Genomic DNA, 16,905 nt, shown 5'->3' on the forward strand with positions numbered 1-16,905 from the left:
TGTTGAAGAAACAGACCTGACACGTCACTAGATCACATTACAGCCTGCTTCACAGCTGACGGCTGCAGAGCTTTCCATCAATCTCTCTCCTCAGGACCACCATGGAGTGTTTTAACTCTGCAGCCCTTCCTCCTCCTCCTCCTCCTCCTCTGACCTGCAGACCTCCTCTCAGCTGATGAACTGATCCTGTTTGCCGGGTGTCACACATGCAGCTCTGGACCGTCGCCAGCTGACGACTCAAATCTGAGTCTCCATTTGTGTAATCGTGGGAGGATCAGCAGCAGCAGATCTTCAGACGCTCTCAGAGCCACTTTAGCTGATTAAGTGTGGAGGGAAACGAGACGCAGAGAGGATCGAAACTGATTCTATCTGAAGGACCTGATGTTAGAGCAGCTCCTGCTTCTTCTTTAAAAAATCACTGGATGACACTCAGATCACTTTGTTTTTGTAATTTCAGTCCTGATCTGATCTTTTCTGAAAGGGAACTTACAGAAGGTTTTTCTCTCACTTATTTAAACCTGCAGGGCCCACAGCTACACTAAAAACCTGTGATGATATTTGTTAAAAGACCACATTTGCAGTCAGTGGGACAATAGAGACAATAAAATAAACAAAATCTTGCGTCAGAAGCTGGTCAGGTGAGACTAACAGGTTTAAAGCTGCAGGATGTACCACACTTCTAAAAAAGAAACGTCCATTATAAGATTAGTTTTAGGATTTTATGAATCAATATCAGATCATGCAACAGAAAATTTATCTGAATCAAACTGAATCTAAATCTTTTTTTTTTTAACCCAGCCATAGTAAGAGGATGCTGATACCACTGATGAAGATGAAGTGGACAAAGAAAACGTCGAGTCCCAAACTAACAAACACACCGAGTCCTGTGACAGGTCACACTGCCTGAAATGTCTCATCATCAGTCTCATTACTGATGTTTCTGCAGGATTCTCTGCACAGAGCGTGATATTCATCTTTGTGACCAAAAGTCTCTTTATTTCTGTCCTTGACTGGCATCTCGTTTCCTTTCCTTTCCTTTTATTTTCTTAATTTTTCTTAGTTTAACACCACCTGTCAGATGTCAGCAGCTTGTTTGTTTGTGGTTTTCGAATGACACTTCAGTCTGTTGCCCTTATATGGACTTGTTGGGGGATTTCTGTGTGCTGATTACAAACTGGCTCAAACACGTTTCACCAACACACTTAAGTGGCTAAGAATAGATTCGGCTGTCAGCGAACGTTTCATGAAGTCGTCATACATCTGTCTTATTTTCCTATGACTGCTTTTTTGAGAATAAATACAAGAGAAAAGTAAGAAAACATTCATGTATAAAATCAAGTTAATGAATTTGAGAACAAAGTGGGCATTTTTGAAACACACCTTCAACGAATAAAGTTTTTAATCCACTATGTGTCATGAGTCTGGAGATCAGATCTTCTCTGATACGTTAAAGGTCACATTTTACGCAAACTACACTCACACTCTCCAGTGTCTCTGAAGTCCCCAAAATATGAGAAAAGCCATCATCTCTCTGTTTTGTCTGTTTCTCCTTTCAGAAATGTGATTTCTTAAAGGCCATTCAGATTTGCCTCCTTTATGATGCCACAAAGGGCTTCACACCACCTTTAGACAGGTGACTGTCCCGCCCACTGAATATTTAATAAATCACAGCCATTATAAAGCCTGTAAACTTGTTGTATTAAAACCCCAAAATAAAACTATGAACTCTTCAAATTATGACTTTCCTTCATAATATTTCAACCCTATGATCAAAATCTCCCCCAAAATGCCTCTAATACTAATCAGCTGTACAGCTGCAGAAAATAGTATTCACACTCTACATTTTTATTTTTTGTGAAGAAACTATTAGCTCATTGTGTCACTTTGGGAACCAGATGTTTAACTCTGCATTAACCAGATGGGTTTAATTACCAAATGTTAATATGAAGTCTTACCGCAGCATGCAGATGTACTGTCCGGTGTCGGCGGTGACGGCCGGCTGCAGCCACAGTCTCTCTCTGTCTTTACTGAGCCGCGAGCTGCACAGAACCACATCAACGTAAATCAGACACGATTCAATTAGAACAAACTCTGATGTTCTGAGTGATGCTAATCGAGCCGCTCGTCTCCAAACACCATCCATCCTGTCCTGAGGGGAGATCGTTACACTCCACTTACCGTCAGAGAGGGAGAGCGTGTATCAGTGAGGGAAGACTCAGGGTTCAGGGGAACATACAACTCTATGAACACAGGACCTTAGGAACTTAGTATGCTGAGAACATAGGGACCTGGGAACACAGGACCATGGCACATACTAGGAGGAACATAGGACGCTAGGAACTTAGGACCCTGATGAACATAGTGCACTAGAAACATAGGACCCTGGGAAAAGAGGGCCATCAGACATAGTATGTTAGGAAGACAGGATCCTGGGAAATAGTATGCTGGAAAACATATGACCCTGGGACGCAGTACCATAGGAACATAGGATGCTGGGAATATAGAACAATAGGAACATAAGCCTATGGGAACATAGGACCATGGGAACATAGGACCCTGGGACATAGTATGCTGGAAACATAGATCTATGGGAACATAGGACCCTGGGAGCACAGGACCATGGGAACATAGTATGTTAGGAAAATAGGACCCTGGGACATACTGTAGTATGTTGGGAACATAGATCCTGGGTCACAGTACGCTGGAAAACATAGGACCCTAGAAACACAGCAGCTTAGGAACATAGGATGCTGGGAATACAGAACAATAGGAACATAGGACCATGGCAACATAGGATCCTGGGACATAGTATGCTGGAAGCATATGACCCTAGGAACATAGGACCCTAGGAACAAAGGATACTGGAAACATAGAACTATGGGAACATAGGACCCTGGGAGCACAGGACCATGGGAACAAAGGATCCTGGGAACATAGGACTTTGGGAACGTAGGAGTTTCACTTTTATTTTCTGACTACAGCTCTGGCAGTGACTGCCATAAAAGAGTAAAACCAAAAAAAAAAAAAAAAAAAGGAGTCAAACGATTCAGAATCAGCTGATCAGGATTTCCTGCAGTTGTACCTGGATGTGATTGGCTGCTCCAGGTCGTGACCCTCGGGGAGGCGGTACCAGTAGAGGTCGTGTCCGGCGCTCTTGGTGGAGGTGTAGTTGTAGACGGAGGGATGAGAGAAAAGAGGACAAGAGAGCCAACCGACCTCCCCCTCCAGGACGGAGACCTCCGCCTCTCTGGACTCCCCCCAGTCATAACACATGGGCTCTGAGGGGGTGGGGCAGAGAGGTCAAAGGTCAGATCAACAGCAGAGAGTCTGTTCAAATGGAACCGAGAAACACAACAAACTGTAGAGGTGGAAGAAGAGCATTAAATCAATACATCTACAGCAAGTATTGATCTTTTATTATTAAAGTTATGAATACTGTGAATACAAATTAAACTTCATGGTGTTAAATTAATAAACTCAGGCGCTTTTTCAGTCCACTAGGTGGTGTTGAGATTCTGGTGAGGTCAGCAGAGTTTTTATGACGACGTCGAAAATCACATTTCACTACAATAAAAATGATTGACTGAAATTGTGTTATGTGATACGGTTAGAGGAAATGATCACTTCTGCATCACAATTTTCACATTCACTGAGAAAAAAACGATAGAAATTACAATCTTGTCATGTGGAGCGCACTGATGCGCCCCACATGTTTGTTTGCACCTGTCTTTCCTGTAACAATTATTTTAATTGCAGAGAATTTTTTTTTTTATTTAAAAATGACTCAAAATAATGAATTGATTCATTAATCCTGTCACAATCTTGTCTATTTTTCAACTAGTGAACAATCTGGCAATATTTTTTCAACTAACTGATTAGTTGTTTAGTCAATAAAATGTCAGAAAATGTTGATCAGGGTCCAAGATGCCGTCCTCAAATGTCTTGTTTTGTCCACAAAGAGAGAGGAGTACAAATTAATCAATTATCAAAATAGCTGGCAATTAATTTAATAAGCGATGAATAATGGTTGCACCGTTAATCGCTGTAGTCCTGATAACTCATCCTGGACAGAGGAAAAGGTCAAATGAGCGAAAAGTTGAGTCTGTTGTCACAAAGTTCTTTTCTAACTTCATGATCTAATGAATGATGGAGTGACGTTAAAGAACACAGGAACGTCTCTCTCTCCGTCTCCCTCTCTGGCTCTGGTCCAGGCTGACGCTCCCGTCGGCTCTGATTCAGAGTTTTTATGCAAGAATCAAACAGAGCTTAGTGGATGTCGTCGTTAACTGGCCTCGTTAAAGGAACAACGTTATTACACTTCCATCTCATTAAAGAATTAAAAGCACAGAGGGCAGCTGCTCCAATAAAACACTGGAACTGATCTGAGCTGCAGTCAGGAGGAGGAGGACCTTATCTGACACTCTACTGAATCTTCTACTGCTTCTCTTCATCAGATTCTGGATCACACGCCGCACAGAATCAGAGATTCTAACCAATCAGAGCACAGAGAGAACAGACTGATAATATTTTTGGCCCCAGATGGACAGATTTCTGACCCTGACCTTTATTCTGAAAATATCTCAGCACTCAGCGAGTTATTTTTGTTCGGCTGGGAAAACTTCTCAAACAGCTGATTATACAAGTTACTGTACATGAATCTCACAGATTCAGCATTTTCAAAGGGCTCCTCTGACCTCTGACCTGACCAGTTTATGTCCACACAGTGCAGATTTTTACATGCAGCACAGGCTAAATGTTTTATTTTCACCTGTTATATTTGAGTATTTCTGGACACTGTGGTCCATAATCGGAGCTGAACATCAGACACTGGTCTGACTGAAAGCTGAGACTCTTATCGATTCACTGACACCAGCTGTTTTCATGTTTGATGATGTTCATCTCCATGGTAACCATTAGTAACCTATAGTGACCTCAGAGTATGGATGAAAATCTTAGACAAATCTACAAAATGTCAAACGTTTTTGACCCCAAATCACAGCATCGATTTCTCTAACGTGTTACTCGAGGTCCTGGTGTCTCAGTGTGATATTTTGGAGGATTTCTGATTAATCAATTAGTTGTTTGGTCCCTGAAATTTCAAAAATAAGAAAATTGTTGATCAGTGTTTCTCAAAGCCAAAGATGACATCTTCAGATGTCTTGTTTTGTCCAAAATCCAGAGAGGAGGATAGAAACCAGAAAACATTCACATTTGAGAAGCTGAAATCAGAGAATTTGGATATTTTTTTAAATTAACAAATGATCCACAACAATTAATCAATTGATTAATCCTGTCTAAATCTTGTCCATTTTTCAACTAGTGATCAATCTGGCGATAGTTTTTTTCGGACTCAAACCAACTAATCAGTTATCGAAATACTCACAATCAAATAATCATCGCAAAACTTAAAATCTCAGCGCTAAGCCGCATCTCAAATGTGCAAAATCTGCAGTTCTGTTTGGGGCTCAGATAAAGAATTTAGTTTTATCAGCATGAAGTTGTTTGCAATATTTCTAACATTAAAAGAGACGTATGATTATTGGATCAAACAAATAATAACAACAGGAAATCTGATGAAGTCTGGAACAAATTTAACAATAAATGACAAAAGAAGATGTATAATTAAATATCATCTGCATAAAACAGCTTATAGTTATGCGTTTGATGACCTGCTGATTAAGATGTTAAGAACCCTGATTGCTCTGAATGGTGTTTTTTTCCACATTAACTGCTGAGGCTCATGGGTAGTGTAGTATTTACAACCACTCTAGACGCCTTGACCATATTAAAAAGAGAAACTGCAAATCCTCACTGGAATTCACGAAACACTTAAGTGGCCAATTAATCATCAAAATTAGCAGCGACTAATTACCTCCCAGTTGATTTGATTGGCTAATGGCTTCAGCACTGACTCAAACATTCAGTCGTCAGCCAATCAATCAATCAAATCACAGACAGTCCTCATTTATAATGGACGAGTTAATGAGATGGAGGATGAAGACGATGATGGTTCAATAGATGATAACAATACTGATGACTAATGTGTTCCTTACAGAAACTGTTCCTTACAGTCCCACAGACCGTCCCCTCATCACACTGGGGATTTACTGTCCAACAGTGATTACACCGACTCCAAACAGAGTACTGGAACTACATGACAGATCAATCACAACTACCACAAGAGTTAAGATGCACAAAAACATCCTAGACCCTCCTCAAGGAAGCTGCACAAAAATCTCCACTGATCGAACCCCTTCAGTCTATTAGAGCTAAAACTGAAAATGAGCCCTTCACCTCCCTGAAGGATGAGTTCAGTTTCTTCAACCATTTAAAAATATCCTCCGCTGGAAACTGTTCAAAGATGACAAGAATTTTATGGGTCACTGAATGTCTTAAATGTATTTTAAACACTGGTAAAACTGACTAGAACCAACACTGATGCCACTTGAAACACAAGAACCATCTCAAGAGCTCGTTGAGACGTCCTTCACCGTCCTCGAGGAACTCTGGAAGTGGACACTTACAGCCTCAAACAACTGACAGAAAACTGCTCAAAGATACCAAGAACATCAAGAATCACCAAAACCCTTTATGCCTCCACCTCGGAGAACCCTAAAGCCCTTTAGACCTTTGCAAAAGAGCCCAAGAACTACAGAAACAACCCAAGAGCCCCTTGAAGAAGTTCTACAACCTCCTCCAGGAAACCCGAAACTGGATGTTTGCAACTTCTTAAAGATCCACTGGAAACTCTTTCAAGATACCAAGAACTTCAGTCTCCTCCAAATACCCCTAAAATCCAAAAGTACCATTAGAACCCCATAAAGGATAACTGATATGACATCAGGAACTACAAGAACCACTTGAAGAGCCCTTGAAACCCCTTTAAGAAGCCAGAGTCCCCCTTAAAGAACCCCATTTCAAAGTGAGTCTTCAAAAGACAACAGGAGTGTCAGAGATCACCGGAGCCTCCTTAATCTCCTTCAGAACCAAAGTTAACCCCAGAACCTGAAAGAACTTTGAGAACCCAACAGAAGACCACCTGAAAGGGACACTGAATCAACTTCAAGAACTAGAAGAACCATTTCAGGAGCTCCGAAAACACTTGAAAGAAGTCCTAGACTCACAAGGACACTAACAGGAGGAGCGCACGATCGTACGTCCACGTGCTCACATATTTTTCATTTGACAGAACTGCAACTGGATTAAATTTTCACCATATTCTGACATTTTATGGACCAAACAACTAATTGATTAATCATAACAATAATTGACAAATTAATTGATAATGAAAATAATCATTAGTTGCAGCCCTACATTTTATTGTTGAATTGAGGCAGCAGCAGCTGAAGGACCAGGGGCCCAGTCTCGGGTCCAGAACCTCGGTTTGAGACCGCAAAGGGTCGGGTAGGACAGTTTCAGTTCTGCTGGTTCTCAGGATCCTGAACGCTGAACGTTGGATTAATGGAGGCTCTCTGCAGTGTGTGTGTGTGTGTGTGTGTGTGTGTGTGTGTGTGTGCGTGTGTGTTGGTAATTGACCTGTCAGGTTTTCCCGGCCTGAGTATTAGTCTTTCTATTAAAACCTTCTTCAACATCCATCCTCCTCCTCCTCCCTCACTATCCATCCATCCATCTACAGTAATACCTCCACCCTCCCCCCAGCACTACCATCCATACATACACACACACACACACACACACACACACACACACACACTATCCATCCATGTGTATCGTGCTGCTGTAAGTCTCATATTATCCTGCAGCTTTTAGTTTCAATCTTAGCGGCTCCATAAAGACACGATGTGATAAATGTCTTGGATATTTCAGCTCAGAAACGAGACGTAGTAAAAGAAAAATGTAAGTGAACAATTTTATCGTGCATCGCCAGACTAATTCACAAATGAGAAGGGGGGGGTCAAAAGTAACAATAACTGGGATTTTTTCATCTTGTCTGGTGTCTAATTTTAGTGGATCATAACATGGACTCACAATTCAGCCTCTAAATGCTTCAAGGACAATCTCCCAGCTTTTGTTGCGAAAACTAGGCCTGAACAATTAAATTAAATTTTTTTTTAATCGCAATCATAATATGGTCCACTGCAACATTTCTTGAAGGAAAAATGTGTCAAAATATCATTTTAAATCAAACCGCAGAGACGTCCTGGTCTACACAACAAGTTCTACAGAATATGTAAGTAATGATTATTTTCATTATTAATTAATCTGATTGGTTTAAAGAAATGCAAACAAGGCAGGGCAATTTTCCCCTATAACAGAATGTGTACATGTGGAGCCAGAACTTTCTCCAGCTCTGAGCGCTGTGGAGAGACGTCTGACTACATGAGACGAGGTTTGACGTCAGTTTGATCCCAGTGGTCACTGACGGTACTGCAACAGTAAATCTGATGTTGTCTCAGTGTAAATCTCCAGAACATTAAACATATTTATATCTACGGGGTTTTAAGCGTTGCAGCAGTTTGTTGGTGTAATAACTCAGTTTCTCCCAAAGGACTGATTCAGATTTCATCTCATCTCGTTCACTCACTCACATCAGATCCATCCATCTACCCTCCACTATCTGTTCCTCCATCCATCCTCCTCCAGCCCGACCTCCCACTGTCCACCCCCTCCTCCCCTCTCCGCCTCCCTCCTCCCTCAGACAGTGTTACAAATGACCCTTCTCTCTGGAACCATCCATTCCTCGTCCCACGGGGCGAGAGCTTCGGCTTTTAATTAACCTCGCTCTGCAGAGTCGCACACAACGACGGAGGTTTTTTACCTCCAATGCAGCTCACAATGTGGACGGTTAAAAACACGTCATCAGGATCATATTTCATCTTTTTATTCCTCATGTGTGGGTTTCTGCTCTGCGTGCAGAATATAATTAAAACACATCAACCACATCAAAACCAAAAAGATGAAAATCCAGAAAAAAAGTGTTTTTAAGGTGGAATTCCCACTGTGTCCCAGTCGGCTGCTTAACTGGGCTGAACCGGTGTCATTGATTGGTCTGTAACAAGCTCCAATCACAGAGCAGCTGTCAACCTACCTGACAGGTCGCTGGACTGACTGACAGATCGGGGGATGCTGAACGCCAGGATGAAGAGCAGGAGGAGGAGGAGGGTGACGATGAAGGCCGCCCTGCAGAGAGACAGAGACGCTGTTAATGCAACGTTCAGTTTTTATTTTACATTAAAAATAACAGCCCGGCAACAGATGGTGAAGCACCTGCTGCAATGTCACTGCAAAATATATAATTGTGATTATTTTTACTGATATTAGCCTTTTTTTTTTTAATAATCAATTAGTGGTTTGGCCCAAAAACTTTTAGAAAATTGTCAATTGAAAAACAGGTCCAAACATGTGAAAACAGCTCCACCTGTTTTCACATTTGCACCTGTTTTTCAACTAGAGATCAATCTGGCAATAATTTTTCCACCAATCAATTAGTTGTTTGGTCCATAAAATGTCAGAAAATGTCCAAGATGACGTCCTCAAATGTCTTGTTTTGTCCACAACTCAAAGATATTCAGTTTACTGTCAGAGAGGAGGAAAGAAACCAGAAAATATTCACATTTAAGAAGCTGAAATCAGAGAATTTTGAATATTTTTTTCTTTCTATCTGTTGTCCCTCTGTGAGGACATTAGTCGTCCTCTTTCTCTTTCTCTCTCTCTCTGCGCTCCTGCCTGCCTATGTCAGGGTCTCTCGCCCATCCTCCATAAATCTGCTGCAGCAGCAGGGTGAAGGTGGAGGAGGTGGTGGAGGGGGCGGAGTCAGCTGCAGCTCGTTATGGGGAGACGAGATGAGATGGATGGATGATAATGACCTTCACCTCTTCTGTTCATGTAAAAAAACGTGTGTGAGTGTGTGTGTGTGTGTGATGATTTCCTGGATCAATATGTGATTTCTGTCTCTGTCTCACACACACATAAATAAATCAGGACGTTCTCACAGCTGATTCAACAAAACGTTTTCGAATCCAATAAAAAAAAAAAGAAAATGAAAAATGAAAATGATTTACATCATTCTTTTTTTTATTGAAAAACTAAAATGTGTGATTTTTTTTTTGCAGGAATCTGTAACAAATGAAGAAAATGTGAAAAGGTGATCATTCATTTTCACACAGTTGCATCATGGTCACTTAGCAACTATCATCATCTCTGTCAATAAAACTAAACAACTGGTCTGGATTTCCAATTTACAGACATTAAAATACAAATAATCAATTAAAAATAAAGTAGGGGAGACCAGGAACGGTTGTAACTGAATTTTTGTGTTTACTTATTTCAAACAGCAAAACTTTATTTGGCTTTATTTTTGTTTCTAGTCTTTTCCCATTTTGGTGATGGTTCTTGGTAGAAATATGTTCTTATTAATGTTAAAATAAAATGTTTAAATGTTTTTAAAACACATTTAACTGTTTGTCATTCATTTGAGTGAATCTACATGAATCTGAAATTTGAATCAGATCACTGATGATTATTATTCTACAGAAAAATACAGCTGATGTACAGATGAAATTATTACACTTTACTACACATGATGGCTGCGTATTGATAAATATATAAATACATTTTACAAGATTTACATTTTGGTGTTACTTCATTTTAAAAAGATAAACTAACAGAATAATCTCAGTCTGGTGTTTCTCATGAGAGATCACAGAGTTGGAGGTCAAAGGTCAACATGATGTCGATGGACGTTCTATTGGTTCTGGAGTTCTGACACTTCCACTGTTAAAAGTTTTGCCTTTAACTAATATTGTGCGTCCTGTGATTTGAAAAGTCATTTTGTGATTTTGATGTAATTTTGATTAATTGTGCAGCCCGCATGTAAGACATGTAAACATCAACTCAACACTAAAATCATCATTTTACATGTCAAATATCATATTTACTGATACTCTACTATATTTTATCTAATGCCTTAAATAAAATTCTAAAAAAAATCAAATACTATTTAAAGACACATTACTCATACAGCTGATCAATAGTCCAGTATTGATCAGGTGTGATGTCTTGTTGTTCTCTGATGTTAAGAAACTTGTGTGATCGGTTCTGTAACCCAGCGGTTCCCAAACTTTTTTCCTTGTAGCCCCTCAGGCCAAAGACAAGCTCACATATATACACAGGGAGTTAAGAATTAATCATTAATTGATTAATTGCCAAATGAGAATTTAACTGATTAAACTTAATAAGTAATCAATAGTCTAGAAATGGCATTAACTGTACCTCATTTGACACTGTTTTGTTTGTTGGGGTCGTTCACTGGATAAAGAAACTTAACACTGAACTTAAATAACTTAGCTAACACATTTAAATAAGGAAAAAGAGGAAAAAAATCTGTTTTATATCTTATTAATTCTTGATAATTAATCAACTGTTAATATTTTCAACTATCAGTTAAGAAAAAACAGGAAGTCAAGTCATTTTCAAACATGAAACTTTATTTTCTTTTAATTTGTCTCTCATCTGTTGGTTGATCAAAGCACAGTAACATCTGATTTAATGTGATAAATATGTTGTTTATCACAGCTGGAAAAGATTGAAACTGCAACTTCACGAACCCTAAAACTGTCATTATGAACGTGCAGACCTGATTCTGACGACCTCTTGGGACCCCTCTGTGATTTCTGGCCCCAGGATGGGAACCAATGAGGTCCAGTTTAATGCTGTAAATTCTTATATAATGCAAACATTTGATGATCTTACAGAAAATGGTGCACTGCTGTAGTTTTAACAATATATAAAGTAGGTCTGGGTGATATGGACAAATCACATCAAATGATATTTATGACTAATAATCACCAGTAAAGTGGAAGTTATCCAGATATACACACACACATATATATATATATATATATATATATATATATATATATATATATATATATACATATATATATATATATACATATATCTGTCCATATATCCAAACATTAGAAGTGAAAAGTCTATATAGTGTAAATAGTTGAGTTTTGACCAGTTTAGGAGTTTTATATTATATATTTTTTAAATTCTTTTACATATATTTCTTTGTATTTTATCAGTTTATTTTATCAATATTCTCTTGTCTCTCCCTCCTGAGTTGCTGTAACATGTGAATTTCCCTGCTGTGGGAAGTTTTTCTAATGTTATCTTCAGTGTGTAACAGAACAGCTGTGACAGAACACTTATGACATATCACCATATATATCCATATACAAAATATAACACCATCTAGTCTCATGTCACAATATCGATATAATATCAATATAACATCAATATCCCACCCAGCTCCTGCGTCTGAGAGCTGAGGTCCAAACTCACTGATTCACCATCAGGAATCATCAATACAATCAATACACAGATTTTCTTTGTTCTGACAGTCAGTGGAGGTCAGAAGGTGTTTGCTTTGGGTGTGAAAATATGGATAAAATATAAAAATAATATAAAAACATCCAGAAAAACACAGAAGAAGAGCAGGTTAGTTAGAAGACTGAGGACAGAGTTTGGGTCTGTTCTCTCTGGAACAGGATGCCTTCGATTGTAATGAATTATATGTTTAAAAAAATATCACAACTTTCTTTTGAAGTTTTCACTTGCTCCTGCAATTTCATTACAAAAAACAAGCTGATGCGTCGCAAATTTTTAGAAGAGCTGCCGTGGCGTTTTAGCAACAACCCCAAAAAACAGCCTGCGAAAATCCTGGAGGGACTGAAGTTCACAGGAACAGAAAGAGACGGTGAGGAGACGAAGAGAACAGACGGACAGAGAGAGAGAGAGAGAGAGAGAGAGAGAGAGAGAGAGAGAGGACCCCAGGAGGGACATACAGAACAGAGCTGCTCCACAACACCATCCATCACACACACACACACACACACACACACACACACACTGCAGTTTTCATTTACACTTTTCAATCTACACTTCTAAACCACAGTTCTAGTTCTTTGTTCTGATTGGCTGAGCTGCGTCTGACGCCTTCATAAAACACTATAAACACACGTAATTTTGGCTCGTTTTTACCGCTCGACGCCACCGTGAGCTTTTTTAGAGCCACACTTCATCAGCAGGTGAAAGTTCACGAGGAAAAGTCAACACTGCACAAAACTGCAGCACACACAGCAGGATGTACACACGTGGTTCAACCAAAAAACTGATCGATTATTGGAAGAATTATCACCAGGTTGATCACTTGTTGAAAAATAGGTCCAAACATATGAAAACAGGTGGAGCGCTCCACCTGTTTTCACGTTTAGACCTATTTTTCAGTTGACAAGATTGTGACAGGATTCATTTTTCTGACATTTTTTAGCCCAAACAACTGATGGATTAACCCTAAAAATGATTATTGATTGATAAAGAAAATAATCATCAGTCACAGACCTACAAAGACGTTTTCTTAACAGCAAGTCTCTGCAACATCACAATAATTTTACAAACATAAATTAGGTTTTTAATCAAATATTGCTCCTCCTGCAATTTGAAAACTGTTGCCTGACTTTAATATCGATCAGTGCTTGCTATCAATTAAAAAAAGTTGCAATAACAATATCCAGATAAATGTTAATAATCAACCTGATCTTGTTTTGTTCTGTTTCTGTTTGTGTGTGTATGCATATACATATTATATATGCACATAAAAAAAGGGAAATGTATTAATTATTTTCTCTAGTATTTATTGACTTACTTGATTATTGTTGTTATTATTTTTTTCTTTTGTAAATAATCTGTAATTATTTAAATCAGCACTCTAACCTGGTTAGGAGTTCCTACTGTTACTTTCTTTGCTTCTTGTCTTGCCTACAGTACACGTCTATGATGTTATTTATGTTATTTTCTACTATTGGTCTTTCATTTGTTAGTATTGTTGGTTTTATTTATTTGTGGAAATTATACACTGTTTTTATAGATTTTTTTTTTAAACTTCTTTGTGAAAATTACTTACTGTCACCAAAAGAAGGAAGGCAGGATGGGGACGGGCAGATTATCATAATAATAATAATAATAATTGTTATTATTATTATTATTATCATTAACTGATAGTTTTCTCACAGTTTCAGTTCATTTAGTGCTTATATAATGTATAATAATGATTATTATTTTACTTGTGAACAACAAATATTATTAACTGGAACATTTTGTATGAACGTCTCCACATTAGTCAGATGAAATGTTTATTTTGTATGATTCACATGTTTATATTATGATGCTATTTCTTCTTTAAACCAGATGACTGTGATTAAAACAGGAGTAAAGTTTCAGGAGTTCAGTTCTTGTCTAACTAATCACACTTCAGTGTGAGCTGACCAGCGTTTCCTACATTCATTTGTTAAGAATATTAGATGATGATGATGATGATGATGATGATGATGAAGATGATGATGAAGATGATGATGATGATGATGATGATGAAGACTCGCTCTCGTGCCTTCTGCCAGGCTTCAAGTTTTAATTAAAAACAGACATTTAATGATTAGAAGTGAAGATCTATAACGTTCTCCCATCCGTCATGAACTGCACGTCTCATGATGATGATGATGATGATGATGATGAAGAGGCAGGTGGACTGCAGTGTTCAGCTGTTTCTGCTGATCACTGCAGATCCCCCAAACTCATCTGATTGACGATAATCTGATTATCAGGCTGATCGATGGGGAACAGACAGCTCTCCCTTTAAAAAACCGCTCACTTTAAAATGCTTTCATCATCTGAAAATATTCAACTAAACTTTGTAAAATCACAGCACATTTTACTAATCTGTGGAGTCTTGTGGTAAATTCGGCTCATATTTTTTTCAGCAACAATGACAAATATCAACTTTCATGACTGTCTCTTTCTGTCCACCGCCATGTGTTTGGCGTTATCGGAATAAAAGGAAAGGGGTTTATAAAAAGTTGTAATGGTATCGATGTGAGCGCAGGCTGGTGTGGTGTATGTCTGCCGAAATGTAAAATACACCAGACTGAATAATAATAACGTGGAGTTGTGCTCTCAGCTTTTATGTAAGAGTAACGACAACCGATAAAAGAATAAACTGAGTATTTCTTTAGAAGACAATCCGCACGCAGGACTGTCAACACGAGCGAGCAGCAAACACGGGTCTAATCTCGGTTAAAACGTTGAACATTTACAGTCCTCGGTTACATGCTCTCATTCAAAACGACTTTCCGTGAAACAAAACCACAGAACTGCGTTTAATTATCAGCAAATTAACATTAATGCAACAGCAACACGAGAGCGCACCAAACTCCGTTGCGAAAATCACAAATTTCGGAAATAAAAGGCAGCAGCAGGCTGACTTACATTGACAGCAGGTCGGGAGGTTCTGCTCGGTGTCTGTCCGGTCCGGGTCGATCAGTCGGGTTTGTACAGCAGAGCGTCCCGGCGGGGCGGGCGGAGCTGTGTCGGTGGAGGCGTGGCGGCTCCAGGGCTGGACTTTGGGGGGTATCCCGGTTAAATATGTGGTGTTTACTCTCTCTCTCTCTCTCTCTCTCTCTGTGTGTGTGTGTGTGTGTGTGTGTGTGTGTGTGTGTGTCTGTCACCCCACCGCAGCTCTGATGATTAACGGCCCCGGTGTTCAGGGCTCCATGCCGGCTGTAAATCTCCGCTGCTCTCCGGTGAGCGGAGCGTCTGTCCCGATAATTAATTAACCCGGACTGAAGTCACGTGATAATCAACTAATTAAAGCCAAACGCATAAATAAATAAATAAATAAATAAGTAAATAAATAAAATGTCGCAATTAAAGGAACCAAAACAGAGAAGTGAGACAGACAGCCAGGCCGAAGAAGTGCTGAGAGAGTTTTTAGGTAACGATCTATACAAAAGCGTATAAAAGTGTTAAAAACACGAAGTTCAAGTAGTTATTAACGTGTGTACATGTGTGATAAAGTGTGTGAGGGTGTGTATATGTGTCTACATGTGTGTGAGAGCGTGTGTGTGTATTAGATGTAGGAAGTAGACGCTGAGTGTATTCCGGGTGAAGCTCCTCCTCTGTGTGTGTGTGTTGCGACATCAGACTGATGATTTCCCAACAGCCCCTGTTCTCTGATCTGATCAGATGTGAAGTTTGTTCTGTTTCTGCTGAGTCATGATTCAACAGGCCTGACACTGAACCACACACACTGTAGTATTATCACAGGTGGAACAATACTGCACTAATTTTTAGATGTCAGTCAGAAGGTTTTTCTGTAACTTTGTCCCAGCAGTGAAATTTTGGACTGATAGATCACTCATTCTTGAGAACTGGGACAAATTGTGTCCTACTTAAAAAAAAGCACTTCAAAGTTCATTGAGGACTGGTTGATTAAATCTCTTCTCTTCAGCCTCAGTCACAGCATGTGTGAATATCTGATGGTGACGTTCAGCATATTAGCCAACATTTGTGTTGGAAATAAATGTGTGTATGTGATCAAGTCAAATTCAAATGAAAGGAATGTTTTGTTTTGTTTTTAAAGTTTTCTGTTTTATTCATACTCTTACAGAACAACGTGCAAATGTTTATTTTTTTAAATGTGCGACCAAACCAAATGTTCAGTGTAAAAGGTTGTTTACTGGATTGAAGGGATGAAGGGGTCGAAGAGAGGGATGAAGGGGCCGAGGGAGGGATGAACAGTCAAGGCAGGGATGAAGGGGTCAAGGGAATGATGAAGGGGTCGAGGAGAGGGATGAAGGGGTCAAGGAGAGGGATGAACAGTCAAGGCAGGGATGAAGGGGTCAAGGGAATGATGAAGGGGTCGAGGAGAGGGATGAAGGGGTCGAGGGAGGGATGAAGGAGTCGAGGAGAGGGATGAACAGTCAAGGCAGGGATGAAGGGGTCAAGGGAATGATGAAGGGGTCGAGGAGAGGGATGAAGGGGTCGAGGGAGGGATGAAGGAGTCGAGGAGAGGGATGAACAGTCAAGGCAGGGATGAAGGGGTCA

The 16,905-nt window shown here is 39.5% G+C and overlaps 1 protein-coding gene across 1 annotated transcript in view; it reads right to left on the reverse strand.

Moving 5' to 3' along the window:
• il1rap (interleukin 1 receptor accessory protein) overlaps positions 1–15,698 on the reverse strand; it is a 32,538-nt gene extending 16,840 nt beyond the window's left edge. Inside the window, exons 1-4 of the mRNA XM_084716675.1 lie at positions 15,289–15,698; positions 9,050–9,141; positions 3,083–3,278; positions 1,956–2,039 (exon numbers count right to left, since the gene is read on the reverse strand). Coding sequence (XP_084572801.1) covers positions 1,956–2,039; positions 3,083–3,278; positions 9,050–9,141; positions 15,289–15,290 — 374 coding nt within the window. The 5' untranslated portion in view covers positions 15,291–15,698. The remainder of the gene's footprint in view (positions 1–1,955; positions 2,040–3,082; positions 3,279–9,049; positions 9,142–15,288) is intronic.
• Positions 15,699–16,905: the final 1,207 nt, after the last annotated feature.

The sequence above is a fragment of the Lutjanus erythropterus genome, chromosome 4, assembly GCF_056507025.1.
Source record: "Lutjanus erythropterus isolate fLutEry1 chromosome 4, fLutEry1.hap2, whole genome shotgun sequence".
NCBI classification, from domain to species: domain Eukaryota; kingdom Metazoa; phylum Chordata; class Actinopteri; order Lutjaniformes; family Lutjanidae; genus Lutjanus; species Lutjanus erythropterus.